Source organism: Bos mutus, chromosome 4 (genome assembly GCF_027580195.1).
Source record: "Bos mutus isolate GX-2022 chromosome 4, NWIPB_WYAK_1.1, whole genome shotgun sequence".
In the NCBI taxonomy this organism is placed as follows: domain Eukaryota; kingdom Metazoa; phylum Chordata; class Mammalia; order Artiodactyla; family Bovidae; genus Bos; species Bos mutus.
The window spans coordinates 42,228,386-42,251,050 of NC_091620.1; the positions used below are offsets into that span (position 1 = coordinate 42,228,386).

At 51.9% G+C, this 22,665-nt stretch overlaps 1 protein-coding gene across 1 annotated transcript; it reads right to left on the bottom strand.

Annotated features, from left to right (window-relative positions):
* Window positions 1–163: 163 nt before the first annotated feature.
* NPC1L1 (NPC1 like intracellular cholesterol transporter 1) lies at window positions 164–16,171 on the bottom strand. Its single transcript, XM_070368847.1, has 17 exons — window positions 16,025–16,171; window positions 15,443–15,610; window positions 15,073–15,201; window positions 14,479–14,661; window positions 13,259–13,373; window positions 13,001–13,128; window positions 12,402–12,539; window positions 12,032–12,121; window positions 5,775–5,965; window positions 5,484–5,608; window positions 4,766–4,892; window positions 4,542–4,597; window positions 3,458–3,608; window positions 3,053–3,284; window positions 2,796–2,909; window positions 2,557–2,719; window positions 164–363 (listed from the first exon to the last, which is right to left on the bottom strand). The coding sequence occupies exons 1-17, from the start codon at window positions 16,169–16,171 to the stop codon at window positions 164–166; spliced, it is 2,457 nt and encodes an 818-aa protein (XP_070224948.1).
* Between the last annotated feature and the right edge of the window lie 6,494 nt (window positions 16,172–22,665).

Genomic DNA, 22,665 nt, shown 5'->3' on the forward strand with positions numbered 1-22,665 from the left:
TATGGGTGAGATCTGGTGGCTAGAGGATGACCGATGGTGGACGGTCCTGTGGAGACAGCCTCTCTCAGGCCCTGGGGGAAGGATAAGTCAAAGGACCCCCAGGAGGAGCCTTCATGGCCCCTCAGGTCATGGCTGATGAGCTTGGACAGGGGCTCTGGCCCCATCAGAACTTCTGCCTGTTCTCTGATGGAGAGCTCTCGAGGCCTCCTACACTCTTGGCAGGATGTTCAAAGCTGTAGTTGACGTAGACACCATAATCAGTGCTCATCTGGGCGGAGTGCTTTGAGCAAGAGGTCTCCTTGGCCGCAGCTGCCTCCTCCTGCTGCTTCTGCTGCTGCACCAGAGCTGGGTTGACATCAGGCCCTGCAGAGGGACAGACACGAGCAACACGGTCAGGGAGGCAGCATGCTGGGTGCGGGATGCAGGCATGTGTTGGAGCCTCAAATGGAAGTTCTAGAGAGGGAGAGCTAAGTCCTAAGCCCCCCACCTCCCATCACTGCCCTTCACCCCAGCCCTCACTTCACCACACCCCCCAAAAGCTGGTAACTGTCAGTTGCCACCCACGCCCAGCCCCTGGTCCCCTCTGCCTTCCAGTGCAGGTCCCTGCCATCCGGGGGTCTGGCAGGGGAAGCCCTAAGCCACCCATAGCCAGTGACTCCCTCCCCCTCCTCTCTTCCTTGGACACGCTGTGCAAGCATTCCTTGCTGAGAGAAGCCATTCCTCACTGTCATCAGACTCAGGTCAGAGAGGGGACCCGGATCCCTGTGCCTGCCACTCGCCTCTCTGTCAGGATCCCAGCCACTCTCCAGGGGGTGGGCCACTCAGAATCTCCAAGGGGTGGCCGTGACCTATGGGACCTGTGGCTCCCCAGCCAGGTAGCCTCTGGGGAGGTCCCCAACAACCACATTCTCCTCTTCCAAAGGGGGTCAGGAAGTTTCTACAAGACTGGGGTGCCTTGCGGAGGGGTGCCGGTGCTGTGTGGCCTCCAAATACACTGCATGTGACCAGCTCTATTACTGGGATGGAGGGGTCTCAGGTTCCTCATCTGTGAAATGGGGATGAAAACATCACCTACCTCCAGGGATGATAAGAGAATTAATATATATTTACTAGCACACAAACACACTCTTCTATTAATATAAATGGTCCATCTAAAATTACCATTATTATTAGTCCTGGTGTCAGGGAACAGTGCAAAACTGAACTCTCAGCTTGCCCACCCTGTGAGGGAACGCTCCATCCAGGGGTCCTGTTTAAACCTCTGTGGGGGGATGGGGTGTGTAAATAACTGTGCTCAGCAGGGACTTTTCTAGTGGTCCACTGGTTGGGAGTCAGCCTGCTAATGCTGGGGACACAGGTTTGACCCCTGGTCCAGGAACTAAGATCCCACGTGTCTCGGGGTAACTAAGCTCACGCACCACAACCACTGAAGCCCATGTACTCTAGAGCCTGTGCCCCGCAGCAAGAGAAGACCACGCACCACAAGTAGAGTAACCCCTGCTCGCTGCACCTAGAGAAAGCCCACAGCAGCAAAGACCCAGAGCAGCCAATAAGTAATTCTTTAAAAAAGAATAACTGTGTTCTACAGTAAGCTCCAGGAGTTGGTGATGGACAGGGAAGCCCGGCATGCTGCAGTCCATGGGGTCGCAAAGAATCAGACTTGACTGAGCTGAACTGAACTGAATGCTCTACAGTGAGGAAACAAAAATGTACATGTTGCTAATAGGAGTTTAAATGGTAAAACTTCTTAGAGGGTGTTAACAGTTGGAATGAACAATCAGTATTCATGGACTGAACTTTCTCTAGGATATATTGGAGAATGAGGTCAAAGATTCAGCCACAAAGGATAGTCACTGCAGCACTGACAATAACATGCAAAGTCAGAAATAGTCTAGTTCTAGCTCTATTTCAGTCACTCAGTAGTGTCCAGCTCTTTGTGACCCCATGGACTGCAACACACCAGGCTTCCCTGTCCATCACCAACTCCTGGAGTTTGCTCAAAGTCATGTCCATCAAGTTGGTGATGCCAGAAACAGTCTAATGTCCAGCAACTGGGGGCTGGCTAAATGGACTGTGGCCAATCCATACAAAAGGATATGTTTTTCAACTGCAAGTTGTCACCCATGAATGACTCATGAAATCAATTTCTCAGATAACACCGGAATTTTTTAAAAAATCAATGATAGAATAGAACAGAAAATACCTGAAGCTTCTTAGGCAGTGTTATTTTGTGAAAGGCCTGTTCTACTCTGCATGTCCATGTCCATACCTGTACATATCTCCTCTCAATGTGAAAATCTATTTTTTGCTCAAGTCATGATCAAAAGTTCAATGGCATGCAGCAGAGAACCATATGGCCACTGAATGTGTTTGAAATGCACATCTGACCCCAAAAAGATGCTTTCATATGCTAAATGAAAAACTGTAGCTTCCAAACCAGGAGAAATGGTGTGCCCACAATTTGGGGCAGTACCCGTTCCAGGTGAGGGGGGGCTGTGAGTGTTCCTGGCATTTTGCCTGTGGCTTGGAATCTTGTGGGAGGGGCCTGGCACTCACCCAGGTAGCTGAGGATGACGGGCAGGAAGACCAGGCCATGCAGCAGGCCCAGCACAGTGATGAGGAGGTTGAGACGGAAGAAAAAGATCTGGATGAGCTGCGCCTTGGCCAGGCCCAGGACAAGGATGCCAGGCAGGTTGGTCATGGCTACTCCTGCAAACACCTGGGGGTCACAAGCAGGTGTCAGACTGGGCACGGGGTGGCTGGCCAAGGACCATGCAAGGCAGCCTATCACTCACCGCACTGCCCATGGAGATGGTGGCCTCCTTAGCCCTCTCCAGCCGGGTGGGCTTGGTGCTGATGGCAAAGGAGCGGGTGATATGGGACACAAACTCCACAGAGATGCCCACCGCCTGAGGGAAGAAAGGGGGCTTCAGCCACCCAAGGGCAGGGGCAGGGGCCTCCACCCAGGCCAGCAGGCAGCACCTAGACTCTAGAAAGAATTGGGAGCCTCGTTTCCCACACTAGAGCCCTGACACTCCAGCCGGCGGGTTACCGTGACCAGGTTGATGAGGGACACAGCATTGTAGCTGATGTCCCAGAGCATCATGAAGCCCACAGTGTCCACCAGGATCATGATGATAGAGAAGAGGTTGAGGAGGCCGGAGCGGACGTCCATGCCCAGCAGGAAGCAGCAGACGACAAAGGTGGGCACCAGGCAGATGGTGAGCATAAAGAGCCCCTCGGGGACTATGGTCAGGTACTGCTCATAGAACACGTTGGTGACCCTGTGGGGCACAGAGCACAGTCACTGCTCCGCAGCTTCCTGTGCCCACTTCGGGATGAACACTGGGTCCAGGTGCAGCTGAAGCCCCTCTGCTGGAGCCCACCCCCACCTCGCGGCCACCCTTGCCAACCCAGCACCCTCACCCGCACCCTCCTCTGGAGCACATGCACTCACGAGTAAGGGAAGACCTCAAAATCTGGGTCAGTGCCTGGCACCTTCCGCAGGTCAGCGGTGATGTTGGCTGCCAGTGCCCGAGTTGCCCGCAGAGCCTCCGTGAAATCCTGCGAGTTCTTCAGCGGCTTGTTGTAGGCCATGAACCGCGAGGCTGTGAAAGCCAGAGCCTGCGTCAGATACCCTCAGAACCCCCAAGAGGCAGTGCTCAGCTGAGTTCAGGGATCTGCTGCCACCATTTGGGAACTCTTAATACATGTTGAGCAAAGGGCCCTGCATTTCGGTTTTCCCCCAGCCCTGCAAGCTCTGTAGCTGGTCCTACTGCTGTGCCAGACTCAAGTCCTGGCCCTGCCTCTGATGGATGGAACTTAAAGAGTTCTCCTGAGGGACTTCACTGGTGGTCCAGTGGCTAAGACTCCAGGCTCCCAGTGCAGGGGGCCTGGGTTTGATTCCTAATTGGGGAACTAGATCCCACATGCCACAACTAAGAACTTGCATGCCACAACTAAGACCCAATGCAGCCAAATAAATATATTTTTTAAAGAAAGAGAGAGATCTCCTGGATGAACCCAAACACTGCTCTGTATGGTTTCAAAACATGCACTGGATTCTTAACATTAATTTCATTATTTTTCCAATGCACATTTTCCTATAAGAAAGGACCAGAAAGGGAGACAAAAAATACAACAGTTTACTTAACAGAGCTGTGGGTTGGGGGACCCCCTGGGTAAGTAGAATAGTCATTCATTGAACTGGCTGCCCACTGCCCACATCTGGGTGTGACTTGCACCTGAGAGAAGAGGAAGTAGGTGGCCCCCAAGTGCAGCATCAGCCACTGAGAATTCCATGAATGTCACACTGATTATGAATTTAGGGGATGGGGAGAAGGAAGCAGGCAGACACAGGGTGGAGTCTGAGGACATGAAACTGGGTGACATGACTTCTGAAGACAGGACCAGGACAGTTAGAAGTCCCCCAGAAAGGAAGAAGGAGGGAAGGTTCAAGATGGAGAATCTGTCTCCTGGGATTCTTGGGGCCCCCGGGGCAGCTGACCCTGGTCTTCCCCTCCAGTCAAGGCCAGACTTACCTAAAATCTGGCCATCTGAGCTCATATTCACTGAGGTGCTGTATGCTGCCAGGCCACTGCAGGAGGAGGACCAGAACAGATTAGCCAAGGATCTGTCCCCTCTGTGAGCTTGGCCTATGGCTACCCCGAGAGGCCCCGCACTGCCTCCTGCCCCCTGTGACCCTGCCGTGGGCACCCACACAGCTGTCCTCCTCAGTGCCCCCCCACCACCGCCCACTGCCTACCCTTTGGGACATTTGATGTTGGGCTCGTCACTCAGAAACCAGGGAAGATATTTGTGGAACTGCTCCACTGATGGCCGGGCAGAGCCCGCTGTGGGGCTCACACAGGTCTTCAAGCAGGCCAGGGAGTCTACAAAGAGAGTGGGGGGCTCTAGGCAGCAGCACCCCCCAAGGCCAGGCAGACGATGCCCTGCCCCACCTTGTGCTCCTTTCCCATTAGGATCCCCATGCACTCCCACTGCTGTAACAAGCATGGTTACTGTGGAGAGATATGTGTTTGCCTCTACAGATGGGAGGAGTGCCCCTCTCATATATGGAAACTGCTGGTACCTTCAAGCAGGGTGGGAAGCAAAGTTCAGGGCAGAGAAACAGCCTCCACGGGGCCTCCCCACTCCACCTACAAGCGCAGCTGCTGAGGCAGGATCATGCACCAACCTCAACTCTCACTCCACTCACATGGCACTTGAGCACCAGTCTGCTCAGTGGGTATGGGCACAACTCAGCAGGGCCAGGAGGGTGCGATTGCCTGGTAATCCAGCTGGACATCTACATATATAGGTGTAGCACCCCAACCTTAGCACCTAGACAGGGCCCCTGCCCCAAACTGACCCTGTAGGAGGGCAGGAAGGGGTAAGAGATCCTCCACTGGTTCTGTCCTTTCTCTAGTCTCAATTTCCCCAAGCTATGGTGGGCCCTGAACTCCCAGAGGCCCCATACTCACTGACAGTCGAGGGGCAGAACTCATCTTTATTGGGACCAGAGATATAAAGGCGGCAGCAGGAAGATGAAGTCAGCCAATCAATGAAGTCGTCCACCCAGGAGGAGGCAGGGATGGCCAGGTAAGACCTGAATGTCAGGGAAGAGGAAGTCAGGGGACAGGACCAGATAGGCAAGCTGTTGTGGGTCCTTCCTACAGTCCAACCTCCACGCTGGCTCCCCTCAGGCGCATAGCAGCAGGTGGGCAGCAGGGCAGGAGGGAGAGAGACACACAGAGGTGGGCTGGGACACTCACATATCAGGGAAGTCGGTGGCGTACTGGATCTTCTGGGTTAAGGAGAAGTTGTTGCAGCCTGCACTGGAGCAGATGGCATTCATTCCTTCCTCACTGGAGAAGTTGTAGCCCCCAGTGGTAACAAAATAGACCGGGGCCCCCACCTCAAAGTAGCGGTTCATAAAGAGGAAATAGTCGATCAGGTATGAGTCCTGCAATGGAAGACAGTCAGTGAGTCCATGGCCAGACGCACCTCCAGCATATGCTCAAGAGATACACACACAGTGATACACACAGAGGTACAGGCTCACAGAGTCATGTGTACAGTTCCACTACAGACGTACATGGTCATAAGTATACCCACAGAGGCACACACACACTCCAAGGTACACCTATCTAGGTATAATCACAAATACCTACACAGAACACACTCAACGGAGGTACAAGCACAGGGCATCACATACTCCCCTGTGTGAACACGCTCTCTGACACACACATACGAACACATACATATAGTTTTTACCCCTTCCTATCATCCCCTGTTTGGCACAGCCACAGTCTAGCAAGTTAGCCTATGACCACAGCCCACATGGATGCACACATATAAACACCCTCCTGCACACCCTCAAGGCTGTATGCCAGGCATCTTCATGGCTCATTCCCTTCTCCTGCAACATAAAACTTCAAAGTGACATCAGGAATGATGGTGGAGTAGGAAGTACCAGGATTCGCCTCCCCATCTAGACAATAACTGCACTGGCAGAATCTGCCTGATGTAACTATTTTGGTACTCTGGGGTCTAGTGAGGGCTTCAAGTTTCCAGAGAAAGTTCTGGATGGTAGATTGTGGTTAATTTGATCTACTTCAGCTCTTAGTATGGTACTAGCTAGTCATCATTTATCCTCCCCGACCTGTGGCAGGCAGCCATGAATGCATTCCAGGAACAGTCTGCACACAGCTTGCAGACCTGCCTCTTAAATATCAAGGATCTGTGTTCTCATCACTCATTGCTGCTTCTAATCTCAGTAGAGCAGAAACAAAATCAGGTGCCATTAGAACCTTCACCTCAAACTGAAGTGACTGCCAAGATATTTAAAGATTATCTTTACTTGCCCAAGATATTAAAGGGCAAGTGCTAAATTTGTCTTCCCCCTTCATATTTCCCTTTTTCTCCTTTTGAGAGCCAGACGTTTAAGAAACATGACACTCAAAAGCAACCACAAATACAAGGAAAAGTAGATAGTCACTGCACATGCCCAGGGAAAAGCGGAGATTCAGAAAAGATCTGTAAAGACTTTACATCTCAAGCTGATCTCCAGGACAGAGACATTCGCAACAATTAACTTTTTAAAATAAATGAATAAATAAGCAAATTCTGGGGATGGGAGAGAATCTAATTTCTGGAGTTATTTTGGACTCAAATGTCCATTTTTCAAAAACAACAACAAAATCATAAAGCATGCAATGACTCAGAAAGATATGGCCCATACCTAGGGACAAAAATTAATCAACACTATCCTTGAGAAAGACCAGACAATGGATATATTAGATAGAGACCTTAAAACGACTATCTTAGAGATGCTCAAAGAGCCAAAATAACATTGTTTTCTGGACACAGTCAAGAAAACAATGTATGAACAAAATGGAGGGACTTCCCTGGTGATCTAGTGGTTAAGAATCTGCCTTCCAATGCAGGGGACACAGGTGCAGTCCCTGGTCAGGGAACTAAGATTCCACAACCTTGGGGAAACTAAGCCTGTGCACCACAATGAAGACCCAGCACAGCCAAAACACACACAACACACACACAATGGAATGATCAATAAAGAGAAAATATAAAACAGAACCAAAAAGAAGTTCTGGAGCTGAAATGTACAATAAATAAAGAAATAACTAGAGGGATTCAAAGACATATTTGAGCAGTCAGAAGAAGAATGGCCACACATGAAGACAGGACAATTGAAATTATCAAATGAAAAACAGAAAGAAAAAAGAATAAGGAAAATGAACAGAAACTAAGGGATCGTGCAGCATCATCAAGCAGAACAACACACACATCATAAGAATCCCAGACAGAAAAGAGAGAGAAAGAGGAAAAGAGATTATTTGAAGAAACAATGGCCAAGATTTCATAAATTTGATAAAAGATATGAGTATAAAAATCCATAGAACTTTAGCAAACTCTTAGTAGGAAAACTCAAAGAGACCCAGAACCAAGGCACATTACAATTCAAGTGTTGAACGATAAAGACAAAAAGAGAATTCTGAAAGCAAAAAAAAGAAGAGGCTTATTATATATAAAGATTATAAGCATAGTTCCTACCAGAAAACTTGAAGGCCAGAAGGCAGTGGATTTGTATATTTAAAGTATTTAAGTGGGAAAAAACTCTCAACCAGGAGCCCCATTTTTGGCAAAACTGTCCTTCAAAAATGAGGGGAAAAATTAAAGCATTAAAAATTAAAATAACTATAGAAGTCTGTTGCCAGAAGACCTGTCCTGCAAGAAGCTATAAAGTGAGTCCTTCAAGTTAAAGTGAAATGATGCTAAAGCATAACTCAAAGTCATGTAATTAAATAAAGATCACCGGTAAAAGTAAATACATGGGAAATTATAAAAGCTAGTTTTATTATAACTTTGGTTTGCAATTCCATTTTTTTATTTCTACATATCTTAAGAGATTGATACATTAAAAAAGTATTATTCTGTGTTTTTGAATACACAATGTATAAAGATGTGATTTTATGATAGCAATAACTGAAAGGAAATGGAAAGGTGCAGTAAAGGAACAGATTTTTTGTAAGCAATCCATGTTAATCTAGGATAAATTCAACGCACTGTAGGATATTTAACGTAATTTCCCTGGTAACCACAAAGGAAATAGTCATATAACATACCCAAAAGGAAATGCAAAAAGAATTTAAACATTTCGCTATCAACTAAACACAAAAGAAGATGGCAATGCAGGAAATTAGAAACAAGCTATAAAGTGCATAGAAAACAAACAGCACAATAGCAAGTCTCTCCTCATCAGTAATTGCTTTACATGTAAATAGACTACTCTCTCTCATAAGAAGTCAGAAGTGGACAGAATGGGTTAGAGAAATAGGATCCAACAATATGATGTCTATAAGAGTCAGTTGAGATCCAGAGACACCCACAGGTTGAAAGTGAAAGTATAGAAAAAGATATGCCATGCAAATAGTAGACAGTTTGCAAAGATTGCAAAGATATTCCATGCAATAGTAGGCTATCCCACTGCCAGGTAAAATAGGCTTTAAATCAAGAAAGTTTACAAGACAAAGAAGAACATTATATATTATTAAAAGATTCAGTACAGCAAGGGTAAGTGTATACAAACAGTTCCACACCTAATGAGTGACCATCAAAATCTATGAAGCGAAACTTGACAGAACTGAAGGGAGAAATAGGAAATTCTACAATGAGTTCAGTACTCTACGTCAGTAATGGGTAGGACATCCAGACAGAACACAAGTCGGGAAATGGAAGACTTGAACAACGCTAAATCAACTAAATCTAGCAAGCTTATACAGAAACTCTGCTCAACAACAAAATGCAGATTCCTCTCAAATACACATGGGACATTCTGCAAGATAAACTAGGTATTTGGCCACATATTAAATCTCAACATTTAAAAAGATAGATGTCATATTATGTATACACCCTGACCATGACTGCATGGTTAGAAATCATTAACAGAAGGAAAATTGAAAAATTCACAAAGTCATAGAAATTATACATCCCAGCAATGATTTATCTTGAATATGACACCAAAGGCACAGTTAACAACACCAACAAAAATAGACAAATTGGACTTCATGAAGATTAAAAACTTAAGTACATCAAAAGATACTACCAATAGAGTAAAAAAGCAACCAACAGAAATGAAGAAAATATTCACAATTCACATATCTGATATCTGATATTAATTAATCAGATATTAATCCCACATATCTGATAAGGGATTGATTATCCAAGCTATCTAAAGAACTCTTTAAACTTAACAACAACAAAATCCAGCCCAATTCAAAAATAGACATTTCTCCAAAGGAAATATACAAATGGCCAATAAGTAAATGCTTAACATCACTAATCATTAGGGAAACACAAATAAGCCACAATGAGATACCACTTCATATCTATTATGATGGCTGTTGTCAAAAAAAAACAAACAAAACTCAGAAAATAAGTGTTGGTGAAGGCATGGAGAAATTGGAACCCTGTGCACTGTTGGTAGGAATGTAAAATGGTACAGCTATATAGAAATCAGTGTGAAGGTTCCTCAAAAAATTAAAAATAGAATTGCCATATGATTTAACAATTCCACTTCTGGGTATATACCCAAAATAATTAAAAGCAGGGTTTCAAAGAGATATTTGTAAACCCATGTGCATAGCAGCATTATTTCACAATAGCCAAAACATGAAAGCAACCCATATCCATCAACAGAAAAATGGTTAAGCAAAATGTGATATATATGCATTCATACATACAGGAATATCATTCAGCCTCAAAAAGGGAGGAAATTCTGATACATGCTACAACATGACCAAACCCTGAGGACATCATGCTAAATGAAATAAGCCCATCACAAAAGGACAAATGGATGATTCCACATATGTAAGGGACCTGGAATAGACAAATGCAGAGACACAAAGGAGAATGGGGCAGGGGGTGCTCCAGGGACTGGGGGAGGAGGAATGGGGAGTTAGCGTTTAATAGGGACAGAGTTTCAGTTTTGCAGGATGAAAGAGCTATGGAGATGGATGATGGTGAGGATTGTACAATGTCCTTAATGCCACTTAAAAAATGGTTAAAATGGCAAATTTTATGTTATATTTTACCAGAAAAAAATTGAAAGAAATATATTTTATATAGTCATAAGAAACAAATTCTCCCCCAAAGGAAAATAAACAAAGAGCATAAACAAAACCTCAGCTGGGGGACTTCCCTGGTGGTCCAGTGGCTAAGACTCCCCGCTCCCAGCGCACGAGGCCTGGTTTGATCTCTGGTCAGGGAACTAGATACCCCACGCCACAACTAAAGATTTCACACACCGTGACTAAAGGTTCTGAGCACGCCAACTAAGAGCCAACACAACCAGAAAAAAAAAAATTCCTCAGCTGGTCTTACAGCCCAGTACCACCTTCCTTCTCACTGGTTTGGCCTACCAGGCCACTGATAACCATTCTGGGGTCACTGGGGACCCTCTTCTCTTCAGCCGTGTGAGCAGTCCCCAGGGCCACCGTGAGTGGCAGAGTCATTCTGGACCCTTGCTGGCTTTGCAGCCTCTTCTTGCTCCCTATGGTGGCTCGAAGGTGCCGTCCTGCCTGTCTGCTCTGCTCCCGCCTCATCTTGCTTCCAAGACCAGCACCACCAGAAGGTGGTTACCAGGCCACTGAATCCAAGATTCCTGCCCACATCCAGACCCCCATCGCCACCCCTACAGTGGCCCTGGATGTCCAAGCCCTCATGATGCTCTCTCTCCCCTAGAGCACAGGTATGCAGACTTGCTTCCCCCAGCCACCAGCCCAGCTCTGGTTGCATGTCCAGACAAACCTCAGGTCCCTGGCCTCTTTGATGTATGATTCCTGTCAACCTCATATGCTTGCTGGTCCTCGTCAGCACATTTCCCCACCCCGTCACCTGCAGCGCCTCCAGCTCTCGGCCTTACTGCCTCTCCTCCCCACACCTACAGTCACCCCTGCACACAGTAAATGAGCCTTGGTGCACCCCAACCTCCCATGGGTCAGTGCTGTGACCCTTGCCTCCTTCCTCTGCAAATCCCACTCATGTTCAGACACCCCTCAAGCCTCTCCTCCATCCAAAACCCTCAAGACCATCCAGGTCTTTTCTTCCCCAGAGCCCCCAACCCTCCCTGTCTTTCCGAGGACAGTCCAGGGACATTTGCTGCTGCAAAACCCAGGCCTGAGGACAGAGAGGCAGGCACTAGGCACTAGGCACTAGGCACCGTGCATCTGGCACTAGGCAGACATTCACTGAGGTGTTGGTCATTCTGCCCAGACAATCGGCTCCCACGGCCAGTCACTCGGCTGCCTGGTCGTCTCCCTCTGGTGGCCTGGGGCTGGAACCGAACTCAGGCACTTTCCATGCAGAATATGGCTTCTCTTCCTAACTCCGCATGATGAATGGTCCCCTACCCCTACCACACCCCTGGTTCAGGCCAACCCATCCACTCTGTGCTGCTGATTGCCCTCACAGCCTTGGGGACTGAGGAGAGGGGAGGGAGGGCACCCACCTTGGGCAGAGCCAGCTGCTGGTCCAGCCCCACATTAATGTAGCACATGAAATAGAGGCTTGCTGCAAACAGGGCCAGGAAGAGCAGCACCTGGAAAGGGAAGCGTCACTTGAAAGCCTCCCACCCAGCAACTCCCCAGTCTGGGTCTGGACGGGATCTTGTAGGAAACATTCTGGAGTTGGGCCAACTTGAATCTTAGCACCCCCATCCCTGCCCCGGCTTCAGCCCCTGGACCTGGGCAAGCTCCAGACCCCTCCGATGACCACGGGCAAGGATCAAGGCTAAGCAGACCCTCCCGCCCCAGACACTGCCAGGCCCCCCCAACCCTGGGTGGCATAAGGTCCCCCTGCTGCCCCTCTCGCCCACTCACCACGACCACGCGGGTGAGCCAGTGCAACAGGAATGGGACGTAGAACTTGCGGAAGAATCGGAGCAGGAGCCCCTCATCCTGGCTCGGCGGGGGCAGCTTCTGGGCTGTCTTGCAACAGCAGATGTCCATCCGGGAGGCCTAGAAGGAGGAAGGCACTCAAGATGACCCCAAAACAGACCCTGGGGACCACTTCCCTCCCGTGGAGTGGGAGAGTCACCTTCCACATGTGGACTGTGCCAGCACCGCATGATGGGGACACGCCAGTGTGCTCTTTTCTTTATCTTCATTTTCGGCCTTGATAAAATACCTTTGAACTTTGCACCATCACCGAAACAAGAGCTCCCTCCCTGTCAATCTCTCACTTATACTTTATTTCACGACCTCAGGTACTTTTAGCAGGTTTGATCATATTCCCCCAAATGACCAAAACAAAGTTAATTTTCCATGGGACATCAGGGACTTTGTGGCCTAAACATTCCAGCACGCTGTTCCCACACTCAGTCCCCATGCTCTGAGCCTTCTGTGCAAAGTGGAGCCACTCCATCCCCGGCCAAGATGGGGACCAAGGGTGAGTCCCTGGGCCTTGCCTCCACCCCTACCTCTTGCCTCCTGCTGTCGAGGGAGAGCAGGGCCACAAAGGCTGACATCTGTAGCAGGAAGTCAAGAAGCACTGCAAAGCCGGAGGTCAGGGCAAAGGTCCGTACAGCTGGCATGGGGGTCAGGGCTCCTGGGGGACGGGGAGGGGGGTCAAGAGTGAATCTCAGGGCCTGGCACCTGCTCAGATGGGAATAGAGGGAAAGGGGGCTGCCAGCCTAAGAACTCCCAGTGCCTGGTGGGGAGGGGTTGCTCAGGCTCACCTAAGAAGAAGCAGATGGCCTCAGAGAGGCTGCAGAGAAGCATGCTGGGGGCCACTCTGCCCAGGGCTCGGCCGATGTGGGCCTCCCGTTCTTCCCCAGGCCTCCGAGGCAGCCTCTGCATGGGGATGGCAGGGACAGGGTCAAGATCTGACCAAGGGCTCTGTCCCTCACAGGCCAGCTGGGAGCTGCCACATGCCCTCACTCCCCAAGGCATGGGCATTGCCTGGAGATGCAGCCAGGCCTGAGGAACTGCCCCCACCTTCCCCAGTGGGGACAGCGGGGCAGTGACACTCTGCCCTGCCACATCTTCCACTTCTCAGGGTCTGGCCCAGAGAAACGCATGGTGTATTTTGGGATGTCCATAGCATCCTTCCTCTGACTCATCACTAGAACTCTAAATGTTCACTAACAAGAGAGGCTAAAGATTCTACTTGTCTTTCCGTGGAATGCTACCTAGCACTACAAAGACAGAGGTGGCTCTGTGTAGAACAGAGATGAACAAACATGACTCCATATTGGACCTCTAACCTTTGTGCTCTGTTGCCTGTGCTTAGTCTTGCTGTCTCTGGATCTTTTGTAAAAGGATGTTGCCCAGAGCCTGGAATATACATGACAGCCCATTGCCAAGGCTCTGACCTTTAAAGGGTATAACACTTTTCCATTCATATAGAGATTAAAAGGGTGCAGAACAGAATCTAACATTTGCCTTGTTGGAGGGGTTTAGGACCTACTTTGACAGCTGCAAGAATAAAAGATTCTGGCACCAAAAGGTTTGCAACACTCAGCCACACCACTTCCCCTTTTAGTATAAAAGAAGTCTAAATTCTAACTCAGGTAAGGTGGTTCTTTGGGACACTAGTCCACCATCTTCTCAGTCTGCTGACCTTTCAAATAAAGTCACTATTCCTTTCCCCAGCACCTCATCTCTCAATTTATTGGACTGCCATGCAGTGAGCAGTATGAGCTTGGGCTCAGTAACAGATGTGCTGTGTGACACTCTTGCCAGACACAATGTGGGGCTAACTGAGAGCAAGTTCAGGAGACATGTGAGGTACAAATGCATTTATGTGAAAGATAAACACAGAGCACTGTATTCTACAGGAATTGTACACATGGACATCAGTGCTTAGGAAGAGGCTGGAATAAACCCAGCAAACCCATGGGGCCATGCCTGGGTGTGTAGGGGCAGCTGAGGGTGTGCAGAACTTCTGCCCTCTTACCTGGTACTCAAGAACGAAGATGAAGATGTTGTCAGCCCCCACGGCAAGCACCAGGAAGGGCACCACTTGAAGGATCACCAGTGAGGAAGGGACACCCAGGTAGGAGAAGAAGCCCATAGAGGCCACGACTGCTCCCAGCACCACGGCCACCCCGCCCAGGCCCAGCGTGGCCTTGGAGTCCACCTGCAATGGGACCAGGCTCAGCCTCCTGGCTGCAGGGCTGCCCGATGTGCCCCAACCCTCGTTAGAGGAGAGCTGCATGCTCTGAGCTTCTGCACTTTGGCCACTCTGCAGCGCCGTCCTCTCAAGAGCAGGTCCTGTGAGCCTGACCACTTCTTCCTCGAGCATGCATCGTAAGACTATGTAAATACCAACTTCGCATTTGCACAAGTCGAGGGAGGGTTGTCATGAGCAGAGTGAAAACTCGCATGGCCTTTCGAAACAGAACACTTCAAGAAGCATCACCCCTTGGAAGAGCCACCCTGGGTATGTCCACTTTGCTGTTTTGAAGTGCTCTAGACAGTAGGTTGGGAAAGTTCTAGGCACCCTGATGGTGGGCCAGCTCACCCTCACAGCTCCCCTCTCACTTCTCACCGGTACCCGACGCCAGCTGGAGTAGCTGCCCAGGGCCAGGGAGATGTACAGGAAGATGACAAGGTAGCTAACAGCAAAGATGGGCAGGTCCTCGGCCGTGGTGCTGTTGATCTCATCCTCCAGGGAACGCTGTGGACACACACCCGACCAGACCCCCTGACCCAAGAGCTCGGCCAGAGGGCACCGTGTATGTGAGCCCCTGTGAACTCTGACGTGGCTCACAAACAGCTGTAGCATCACCCCATCCTCCTGGGCAGGCACCCGTTAGCTCAGGGTCACTTGGGAGGGGTGAGGGCAGGATGGGGATACAGGACCCCACCAAAACCACCTGAACTGTCTGCCCCAGAGCCAGGGACCCTGCAGCCCCTACCTCCGCCATGAATGTGACCTGGAACACACCAGCCGTCCGACGCTGAAAGGCTCGCATCTCCTCCAAGAAGGCTGCCTCCCAGAGCTTAGCCTGGGCCAGCTTGGGGTCCCCAGGAGGGTAATTGTTGAGGGAGAAGGTCATGATCAGGGCCTCTGCCTCAGAATAGTCCTTTCCTGGAAAGAAAAATGCTCAGCTACCTCCAACCACACCTCTGCTTTCCTCCCCCTACTCCAGCCTCACCCCTGCTTCCCCTCCCCCAACTGCAGCCACACCCCTGCCTCTCCTCCCCCACCCTCCTCGTCCAAGTCATTGTGTAATTCTACATCCTACTTCCCTCTATCAGTCAAAGGCAAAACCTGTGGTTTCAGGCACAGAACCAGAGAACCTGAGCAGGGTTGGCGGAAGATGCAATAAGTGACAGAGAAAGGATGCAGGATGGGCAGGTCTGTCGTCCCCATGAGCCCCTCACCGACCCAGCCGCTCCCAGGCAGTGGGAAGCCCCCACGGCCTCTCCCATCCTTCTGTCCATGACTCCTGCCCCATATGTCCACTCACTGGCCTCCTGGGGAGGTCGGAGCTTACCTTTGTAGCCCCCACGGCGAGGAAGGGGAAGATGGGTGCCCCATAGTCAGCCATGCAGCTCAGGGCCAGGGCCGTGCCATCTTTGTAGGTGAGGGGGGCACTGGTGGGAGAGAAAAGGACCTTTCCTGACCCCACTCCGACCACCATGGCCCCTGTACCTCACCCCAGACCCCAGCACCATCACCTGACCCCCAATCAGAACATTTCTTGGTCCAATCCAGAGTGAACTGGGGCTCCCTGAGCAGGACCTCGAGTTCATTTTCCCTTCACACCAGCCTCATGGTCCTGGCTCCACCATCATCTCCTTCCAGATTGGCAGGTGGATGAGCATCACACACACTCCCCTGGAGTGGCGGCTGGATTCTGGTACCAGCCCCTCCCTGAGTCCTAAGCACCAACAGAGACACACAGGCCTCACACTGCCCTCAGGGGTCTCCTCCCACCAGCCCAGAACCCTCCAGGCCCTGAGGTGGGAACTCCTTCTTTCCTCATTCAATGTTCCAGCTCTGTAACTGTGGTCAGGTCTCCATACCCCTCACTGAGGCCTTTCTGTAAATGGGTCATAGGTGCCTGGACAAAGCACTCATTTTGAGTGCACCTGTGAGTCACCAGCTGGCGGGGAGTGCCGGTTGCTGTGTGACCTTGAGCAGTTGACCACACCCCTCTGAGCCTCAGTTTCCCTGTCTCTGAAATGGGGATAATCAGGCCACCCAAGAGTTGTGAGCATCCAAAATCAAAATAAAGGCAATTCAAGGACTGGAATGGATGAGATGGTTGGGCGGCGTCATCAAGTCAATGGACATGAGTTTGAGCAACTCCGGGAGATACTGAAGGACAGGAAAGCCTGGCGTGCTGCAGTCCATCAGGTCTCAAAGAGTCAGACACGACTGAGCGACTGAACAGCAACAAAGGACTGGAAACCCGGAGTCAGAGCTTCTTCCCCTGACCTGCCAGTCCCAAGGGCCAGCCCTGGGGCTGAGGCACAGACTCCGGGAAGCAGCCCACACTTGGTTTGCCTGAGGGGTGGGAGCCCTGACTCTTATCCAGAGGTATTCAGGGTGACCCAGGGTCTCAGGAGCCCTAGAGACCCTTTCAAGGTCTACAAAGTCAAAACTATGTCCATAATAACACTAAGATGCCATTCTGTTTTCAGCCTTCTTTGATCTCAAGTCTGTGGCCTACAGACTGTTCACTGACATGGCTTTAGTTTCATATTGCAGCTAACATTTAAGAAAGCATCACTTGCTGAGTTAGATGAAGTAGTAAAGAAAACCCACAATTCTCTGGAAAGGCTTTGACAACACACTTCCCTCCTCTGGCTACATGGGTGGGTGTGCGGCCAAGCATTCTCGCTGCACTTCAACCAACAGGCCAAATGCAGAACCAGATGCCAGAATCCAGCATCTTCTGCTAAGCCAGACCCCAAAGAGATTTGCAAAGATCTAAAACAATGTTACTGTGATCACTCCTGATATTTTCAGTACGGAAAATACGATTTTTTTTCATAAAAATATGTTATGGGACTTCCCTGGTGGTCCAGTGGTTGAGAGTATGCCTACTGGTGTGAGGGACGCGGGTTCCATCCCCGGTCCATGAGGATCCAACATGCTGTAGAACGGCTGGGCCCATGCGTGCACCACAACCAACGAGCCCAAAACCACAAGTACTGAAGCCTGCGTGCCTTTGAGCCTGTGCTCCACAGCAAGACAAACCACCGCAGTGAGAAGCTTGAGCACCACAACAAAGAGCCTGTGTGCCACAACAAGGACCCAGCACAGAAAAAAAAAATTAATAATTTCCTTTAAAAAAATAAATAAATAAAAAATGTTATTTGTGTCAGCATATAATGGGCCTATTATAGCTATTGTTACAGAATTAATTAACTATTTTGTCATTTCTCAGTTTTACTTTCTCATGTGGTAAATGTCAGTGAATATAACCTCTACCCACACCCCAGCTCTCTGGGGTGCTTGGTCTTTTGTCAAGAGTGAAGGGACCCTGAGACCAAGCATTTGAAGACCTCTGTCCACTCCAACCCCAGGGGCCTCAGTGCTGCTAGCCAGCCTGCTCCCTTCAAGGCTTGGTAGCTCTCAAACCTCCACTCTTGGTCCTAAGACCCATAAGCTTCACTGGCTTCCTGCTTGCACCACAGCCAAGTGGACGCAGCTGGGGACCAAGCCCCAAACAACCTGCACAGGGCACCTGGCCCAGGCCCCTGCCCAGGCCCAGGGCACCTCCTGGGCTGCCCATGGCCCTGCTGGCCTGCACCCAGGCCCAGCACAGAAGCAAAGAAGGGAAACTACAAAGCACACCAGTGAGCAGGGCCTTCAGATTGCTCTGTGACCCTTAAACCAAGAACATGCAAGGACGAGTCCAGCTACATCAGGAGCGCTACAGAAAGACCACGTGGAGGCCAGGACAGTCAAGTGTGAATCAGGTATGGCGAGCGTGCACTCCACTGAGGATGCGGAACCCAAGAAGGAACTTGGAGAGACACGGCACATCACAGCCCACGTGACCGAGAGGCAGAGCACCTCAACCATACAAGATGTGTACCCGGCCTGGGCCCCACGAGGCCCACGCTGACCCCAGAACCTGGTCCCGGGAGGACTCACTTGACGCAGTAGAGGAAGTGGTCCCTCCAGTCCACCTGGGCGGTCTGCCCTGACAGCGTCTGGTTGGCTGTGAGCAGCAGCTGAGTGCGGTTGTTCTGGAAGTACTGCAGGAGGCTGTTGACGCAGCAGTCGGACAGACTGGCGTTATGTGGGTTGAGGGGGGCGTAGCAGGTGTCCCGCAGGGAGACGTTCCGCTGCTCCTCTGGTGACCACACCTGCAGATGCCGCAGCCTCTCCTGCAATTCCAGCACCTCCAGCAGCAGATCCGAGGACAGGATCCCGCTGAAGTTCTTGGGCCCCAGCAGCAGGGAGTCATACGTATAGCTGGGCCGGTGAGGTGCTGTCATGAACACCTGGCTGGTTCGGAAGAAGGGGCCGAAATACTTGTCGTGGAACGCCTTCTCACGTCGGGCTAGGCTGTTGGGGGCTGACCACAACTCCACGGGGTCCGTGGTCAGTTCTATAAAAGCCAGGCCCCCTGCCATGGCCACCACCACAATCACAGATACCGCCAGGATGGTCAGTGGCCATGAGGCCACCCAAGTGCCCCACCACTGGAAGCAGCGGCTGAGGAGGGTGTGGGTGGAGAGGCTAAGCCTGTGGGCCAGGTTGATGCTTGCCTTGGGCTTGGGCGTCTTGCGCTTGCCCCTGCACCACTCGGCCAGGCGGGACCGCAGGAGGAAGGCCGTGAGCAAGACAAAGAGAGAACAGAGGATGATAATGAGGACCAGGCTCCCTTCCATCCGGCCCAGGCGGAAGGTGGGGTCCAGGGCCCGGGGCTGGGCAATCACGGGGCAGGAGGCGGCACAGTCCTGGCAGGAACAGGCCGCAGCACCGTCCCCCTGGGACTGGTTGCAGGGCACGACCTCATCATTTAGAGGCTGTATCGCGCTCCCCTCGGCCTGGCTAGGCTCCCACAGGTGGAAGGTGATGTCCAGGGGTGCCAGGCCATTGCTCGTGTCCCCCTGGAAATTGAGCCAGCGCTGGGCGTTGCAGAGGGCAGAGCCATAGACGCCACACATGGAGCCCACGGCCAGTGTGGCAGCTGCGGGGATGCGCACACGGCTGCAGGAGTTGTAGGTCTGCTCGGCAAAGCTGCGCCGTAGAAGGCCTCGTAGGCCACCACGGCCTGGGACTGGCTGTCCCCCTGTGTGACCACTCGGGTCACATTGATGAAGAGGCTTTGGTTGGGGCTGCAGGTGTTGTGGCAGTGCAGGCTCACGAAGTTGTCAGAGCAGGCGGGACAGCGAGTGAGGAGGGCCTTGGTGATCCGCAGGCTCATGTCCAGGGCCACCAGCTGCTTGGAGGAGCAGCAGGCGTAGGTGGTGCTGGCGCCAGTGTAGAGACGGGGACAGATGCTTTGTAGGAGGGCCAGGTGGTCACCTGTGATGTGGCGAGCAGGTGAGTTATCCAGGCAGGACACATTGGACAGCGAAGCCAGGCTTCCGGACAGCTCCGGGTTCTTCCCGCACTCATCGTAGAAGGCACAGTAGCCAGGCTGGTGTATGGGTGTGTAGACCTCACTCTGGGCCTGTGGAACAGGGCAGTGTCACCACGGGCCCCAGCGCTGGCCAGCACCTCTGGGTAGCTGATGGGGCAGTGGGCAGCCAGGGAGGGCGTGGGGAATGATGCCAAACAGGGCAGGTGAGGGGTGGACGTCGGGCAGCTCCAGGATGCCAGGGGGTCCAGGGGGCACTGGAGGAGATGGGATGCCCAAGTAGCACATGGGACTCTCGGCGGTGTCTAAGGATTGTGAGCGGATGGGTGAAGGCCTGGTTGACCCTGAGTGACAGGGTCACTGAAGAAAGAGGTGACCTGACATATCTGGGAGAGAACAGGGTCACCCAGAAGACCCCTGGACCCCTGTGTGGTCCTCCTGAGAAAAAGTGGCCCCTGGACAAGTCAAGGGACTGACTCCCAGGAGCCATGTGGATGCAGGCCCTGTGTGCCTCGGGCATCATTGCCATAGCAGTCAGCCACCACCATGACCAAACTGCAGACCACACCCAGAGGCCGGGACCCCTCTTGGAGAATCTGAGCAGAGCTTCCCCTGCCTTCACCTGCCGGGAGCTGAAAACCTTCACCCACCTCCTCAGGCGTGGAAATGAGCAGGAAACTTGAGAGGTAAGAACCTCGGACCTCCTCCCTGGATGCCAAATCCTCTGTGGGTGATTCTCCCCTTGAATCCACCTCATCAGCACCCCAGGACTGGATCTTCCTTTAACCTCCCACGAGCCACCTTAGGCCAGGACACCCACAGCAGACCAGGGATGGGAAGAACTTGGTCACACCCAAGCCACCTGTCCCATTCCCCATGCTTGTGTCCATCTGACCCCATCATCTGGAGACTTGAGCAGCCCAAGACTCCCAACCTGCACCTCTTCTCTAGGGTGCCTGGCATCCCTCATCTATGTAGAAATTGCCCCCATCTGCAGACCCCTGGCCCTCTCTCACATTTGCCAAGCAGCCCTTGCCCAGAGAGGACACAGGGATTGGGACTCACCAAGTGCAGGAGCAGGGCCCAGAGCGTCCAGCCCTTCAGGCCAGTCTCCACCATCCTGGCACTGGGCAGGGGTCAGAGGGTAAGTGAGGCCAGGCCTTGGGGACAGCCAAGGGCCGGCTCCTGACAATGCCAGAGCCCACTTCAGCCGTACATATACTGAAACTGGGGACGGACTACAGGGCAGCTTCCCTACCAGGGACAGCATCACCTGACTGGGTTGGGGACCAATGGGGCTGAGCCCTGTGCCTCCCAGGGCTCTTAGCTAGTTAATGATCGATGGATCACTTGTCCCTCCCACCTTTGGTCCCACCCTCTCAGATGAGCCTCTCAGGGTCTCCCCTTTACCCACTTCCCAAAGTGACCAAGGCCGGAGGGCTGGGCCAGCCAGCTACCTGCCGAGAGTTTCCCACACAGCCTCGGCTGCAGGAGCTACCAGGCCCAGGAGAAGAGGGAGACTCAGGTGGGTCTGGACACTGGCCCTCCGAAACTCTACCACCCCTACCCGCCACCCCAGATCCCAAGCCTCAGACCCCTACTCTCCTCAGTGCCCTCTTGGGTCCAGGCCAGCTCTGGCTAGGGCACACCCTTGCACTGTCATCCTTAGCAACTGTTGTTAATTAATATTAACAATCCGATAACAGAGGGGGCAGTGGGGAGTCGAGTGACGCAGGGACAATAGTCTCCTCCTGCGGGTAGAGGGGACGGCCCAGCTCGCTGGCGTCTGACAGCGCACAGAGATCCCAGGGCTGAGAGCCACAGCCTTGCTCTTCAGCCCTGGCCCCCTCCCTTATGTCCCTTGCCTGGGTCTGTCCCCACCCACCGTGGAGGGGGCCGAGTGTTTCTGGGAGACCCAGGCGAGCAGCCCCACCCTCCATGGGCCCAGGTACTCTGCACTCACCCCTGCTCCCTCCAGATAGGCATCTCTGAAGGCTTCCTTGGGCTCACTATCACCAGAATGGGCCAGACCTTGGCCCCCATGCCAAGGCTGAGCTGATAAGGGCAGCCTATGGAGACTAATCTCCCCTGTGGCCACGTGCCAGAGGCAGTAGCAGGAAGGAACCTGCTATCTCCCTGGTCTTGTGTTTGTTTCATGGACGCTGGCCTGACTCAGAGGGAGCTACCCAACACATACGGGGGAAGACAGAAGCCAAGAGGAAGGGAACCAGACGCCAAGGGGGGGATGCGGGGGCAGGAGCAGACAGATCCCTAAACCTGGAATCAGCCACAGTGGAGAGGAGAGTCAATGGCCCAGGGCCTGCCTGTGTGCAGTGACTTCCCTCCGGCATCTTCCTGGCCCTGCCCCCACACACCCTGACCGGCAGATGCTGAGGACTCCAGCCCACAGCTATGGGCTCTGTTCTCTTTCCTAGATGTCTTCCCTGAGAAGGAGATGCTGAGACAGGGATTCCAGTATGAATAGTTGATTTGGAAGGTGATCCCAGAGGGCAGTACCAGATAGCAAGGATGAGCCAGGACATGGAAAGAATTGACCAGGGTGCATTGAAGAGTGGGCTCTTGAGACT

What these genes read in the sequence shown, in the direction of transcription:
- NPC1L1 (XM_070368847.1), bottom strand. Translation starts at nt 16,171, where the DNA reads ATGGTGGTCGGAGTGGGGTCAGGAAAGGTCCTTTTCTCTCCCACCAGT. An exon ending in TCGCCGTGGGGGCTACAAAG is followed by an intron (nt 15,611 to 16,024) that starts GTAAGCTCCGAC and finishes TTTCCAGGAAAG; the next exon opens with GACTATTCTGAGGCAGAGGC. An exon ending in TCGACAGCAGGAGGCAAGAG is followed by an intron (nt 12,540 to 13,000) that starts GTAGGGGTGGAG and finishes TCCTCCTTCTAG; the next exon opens with GCCTCCCGGATGGACATCTG.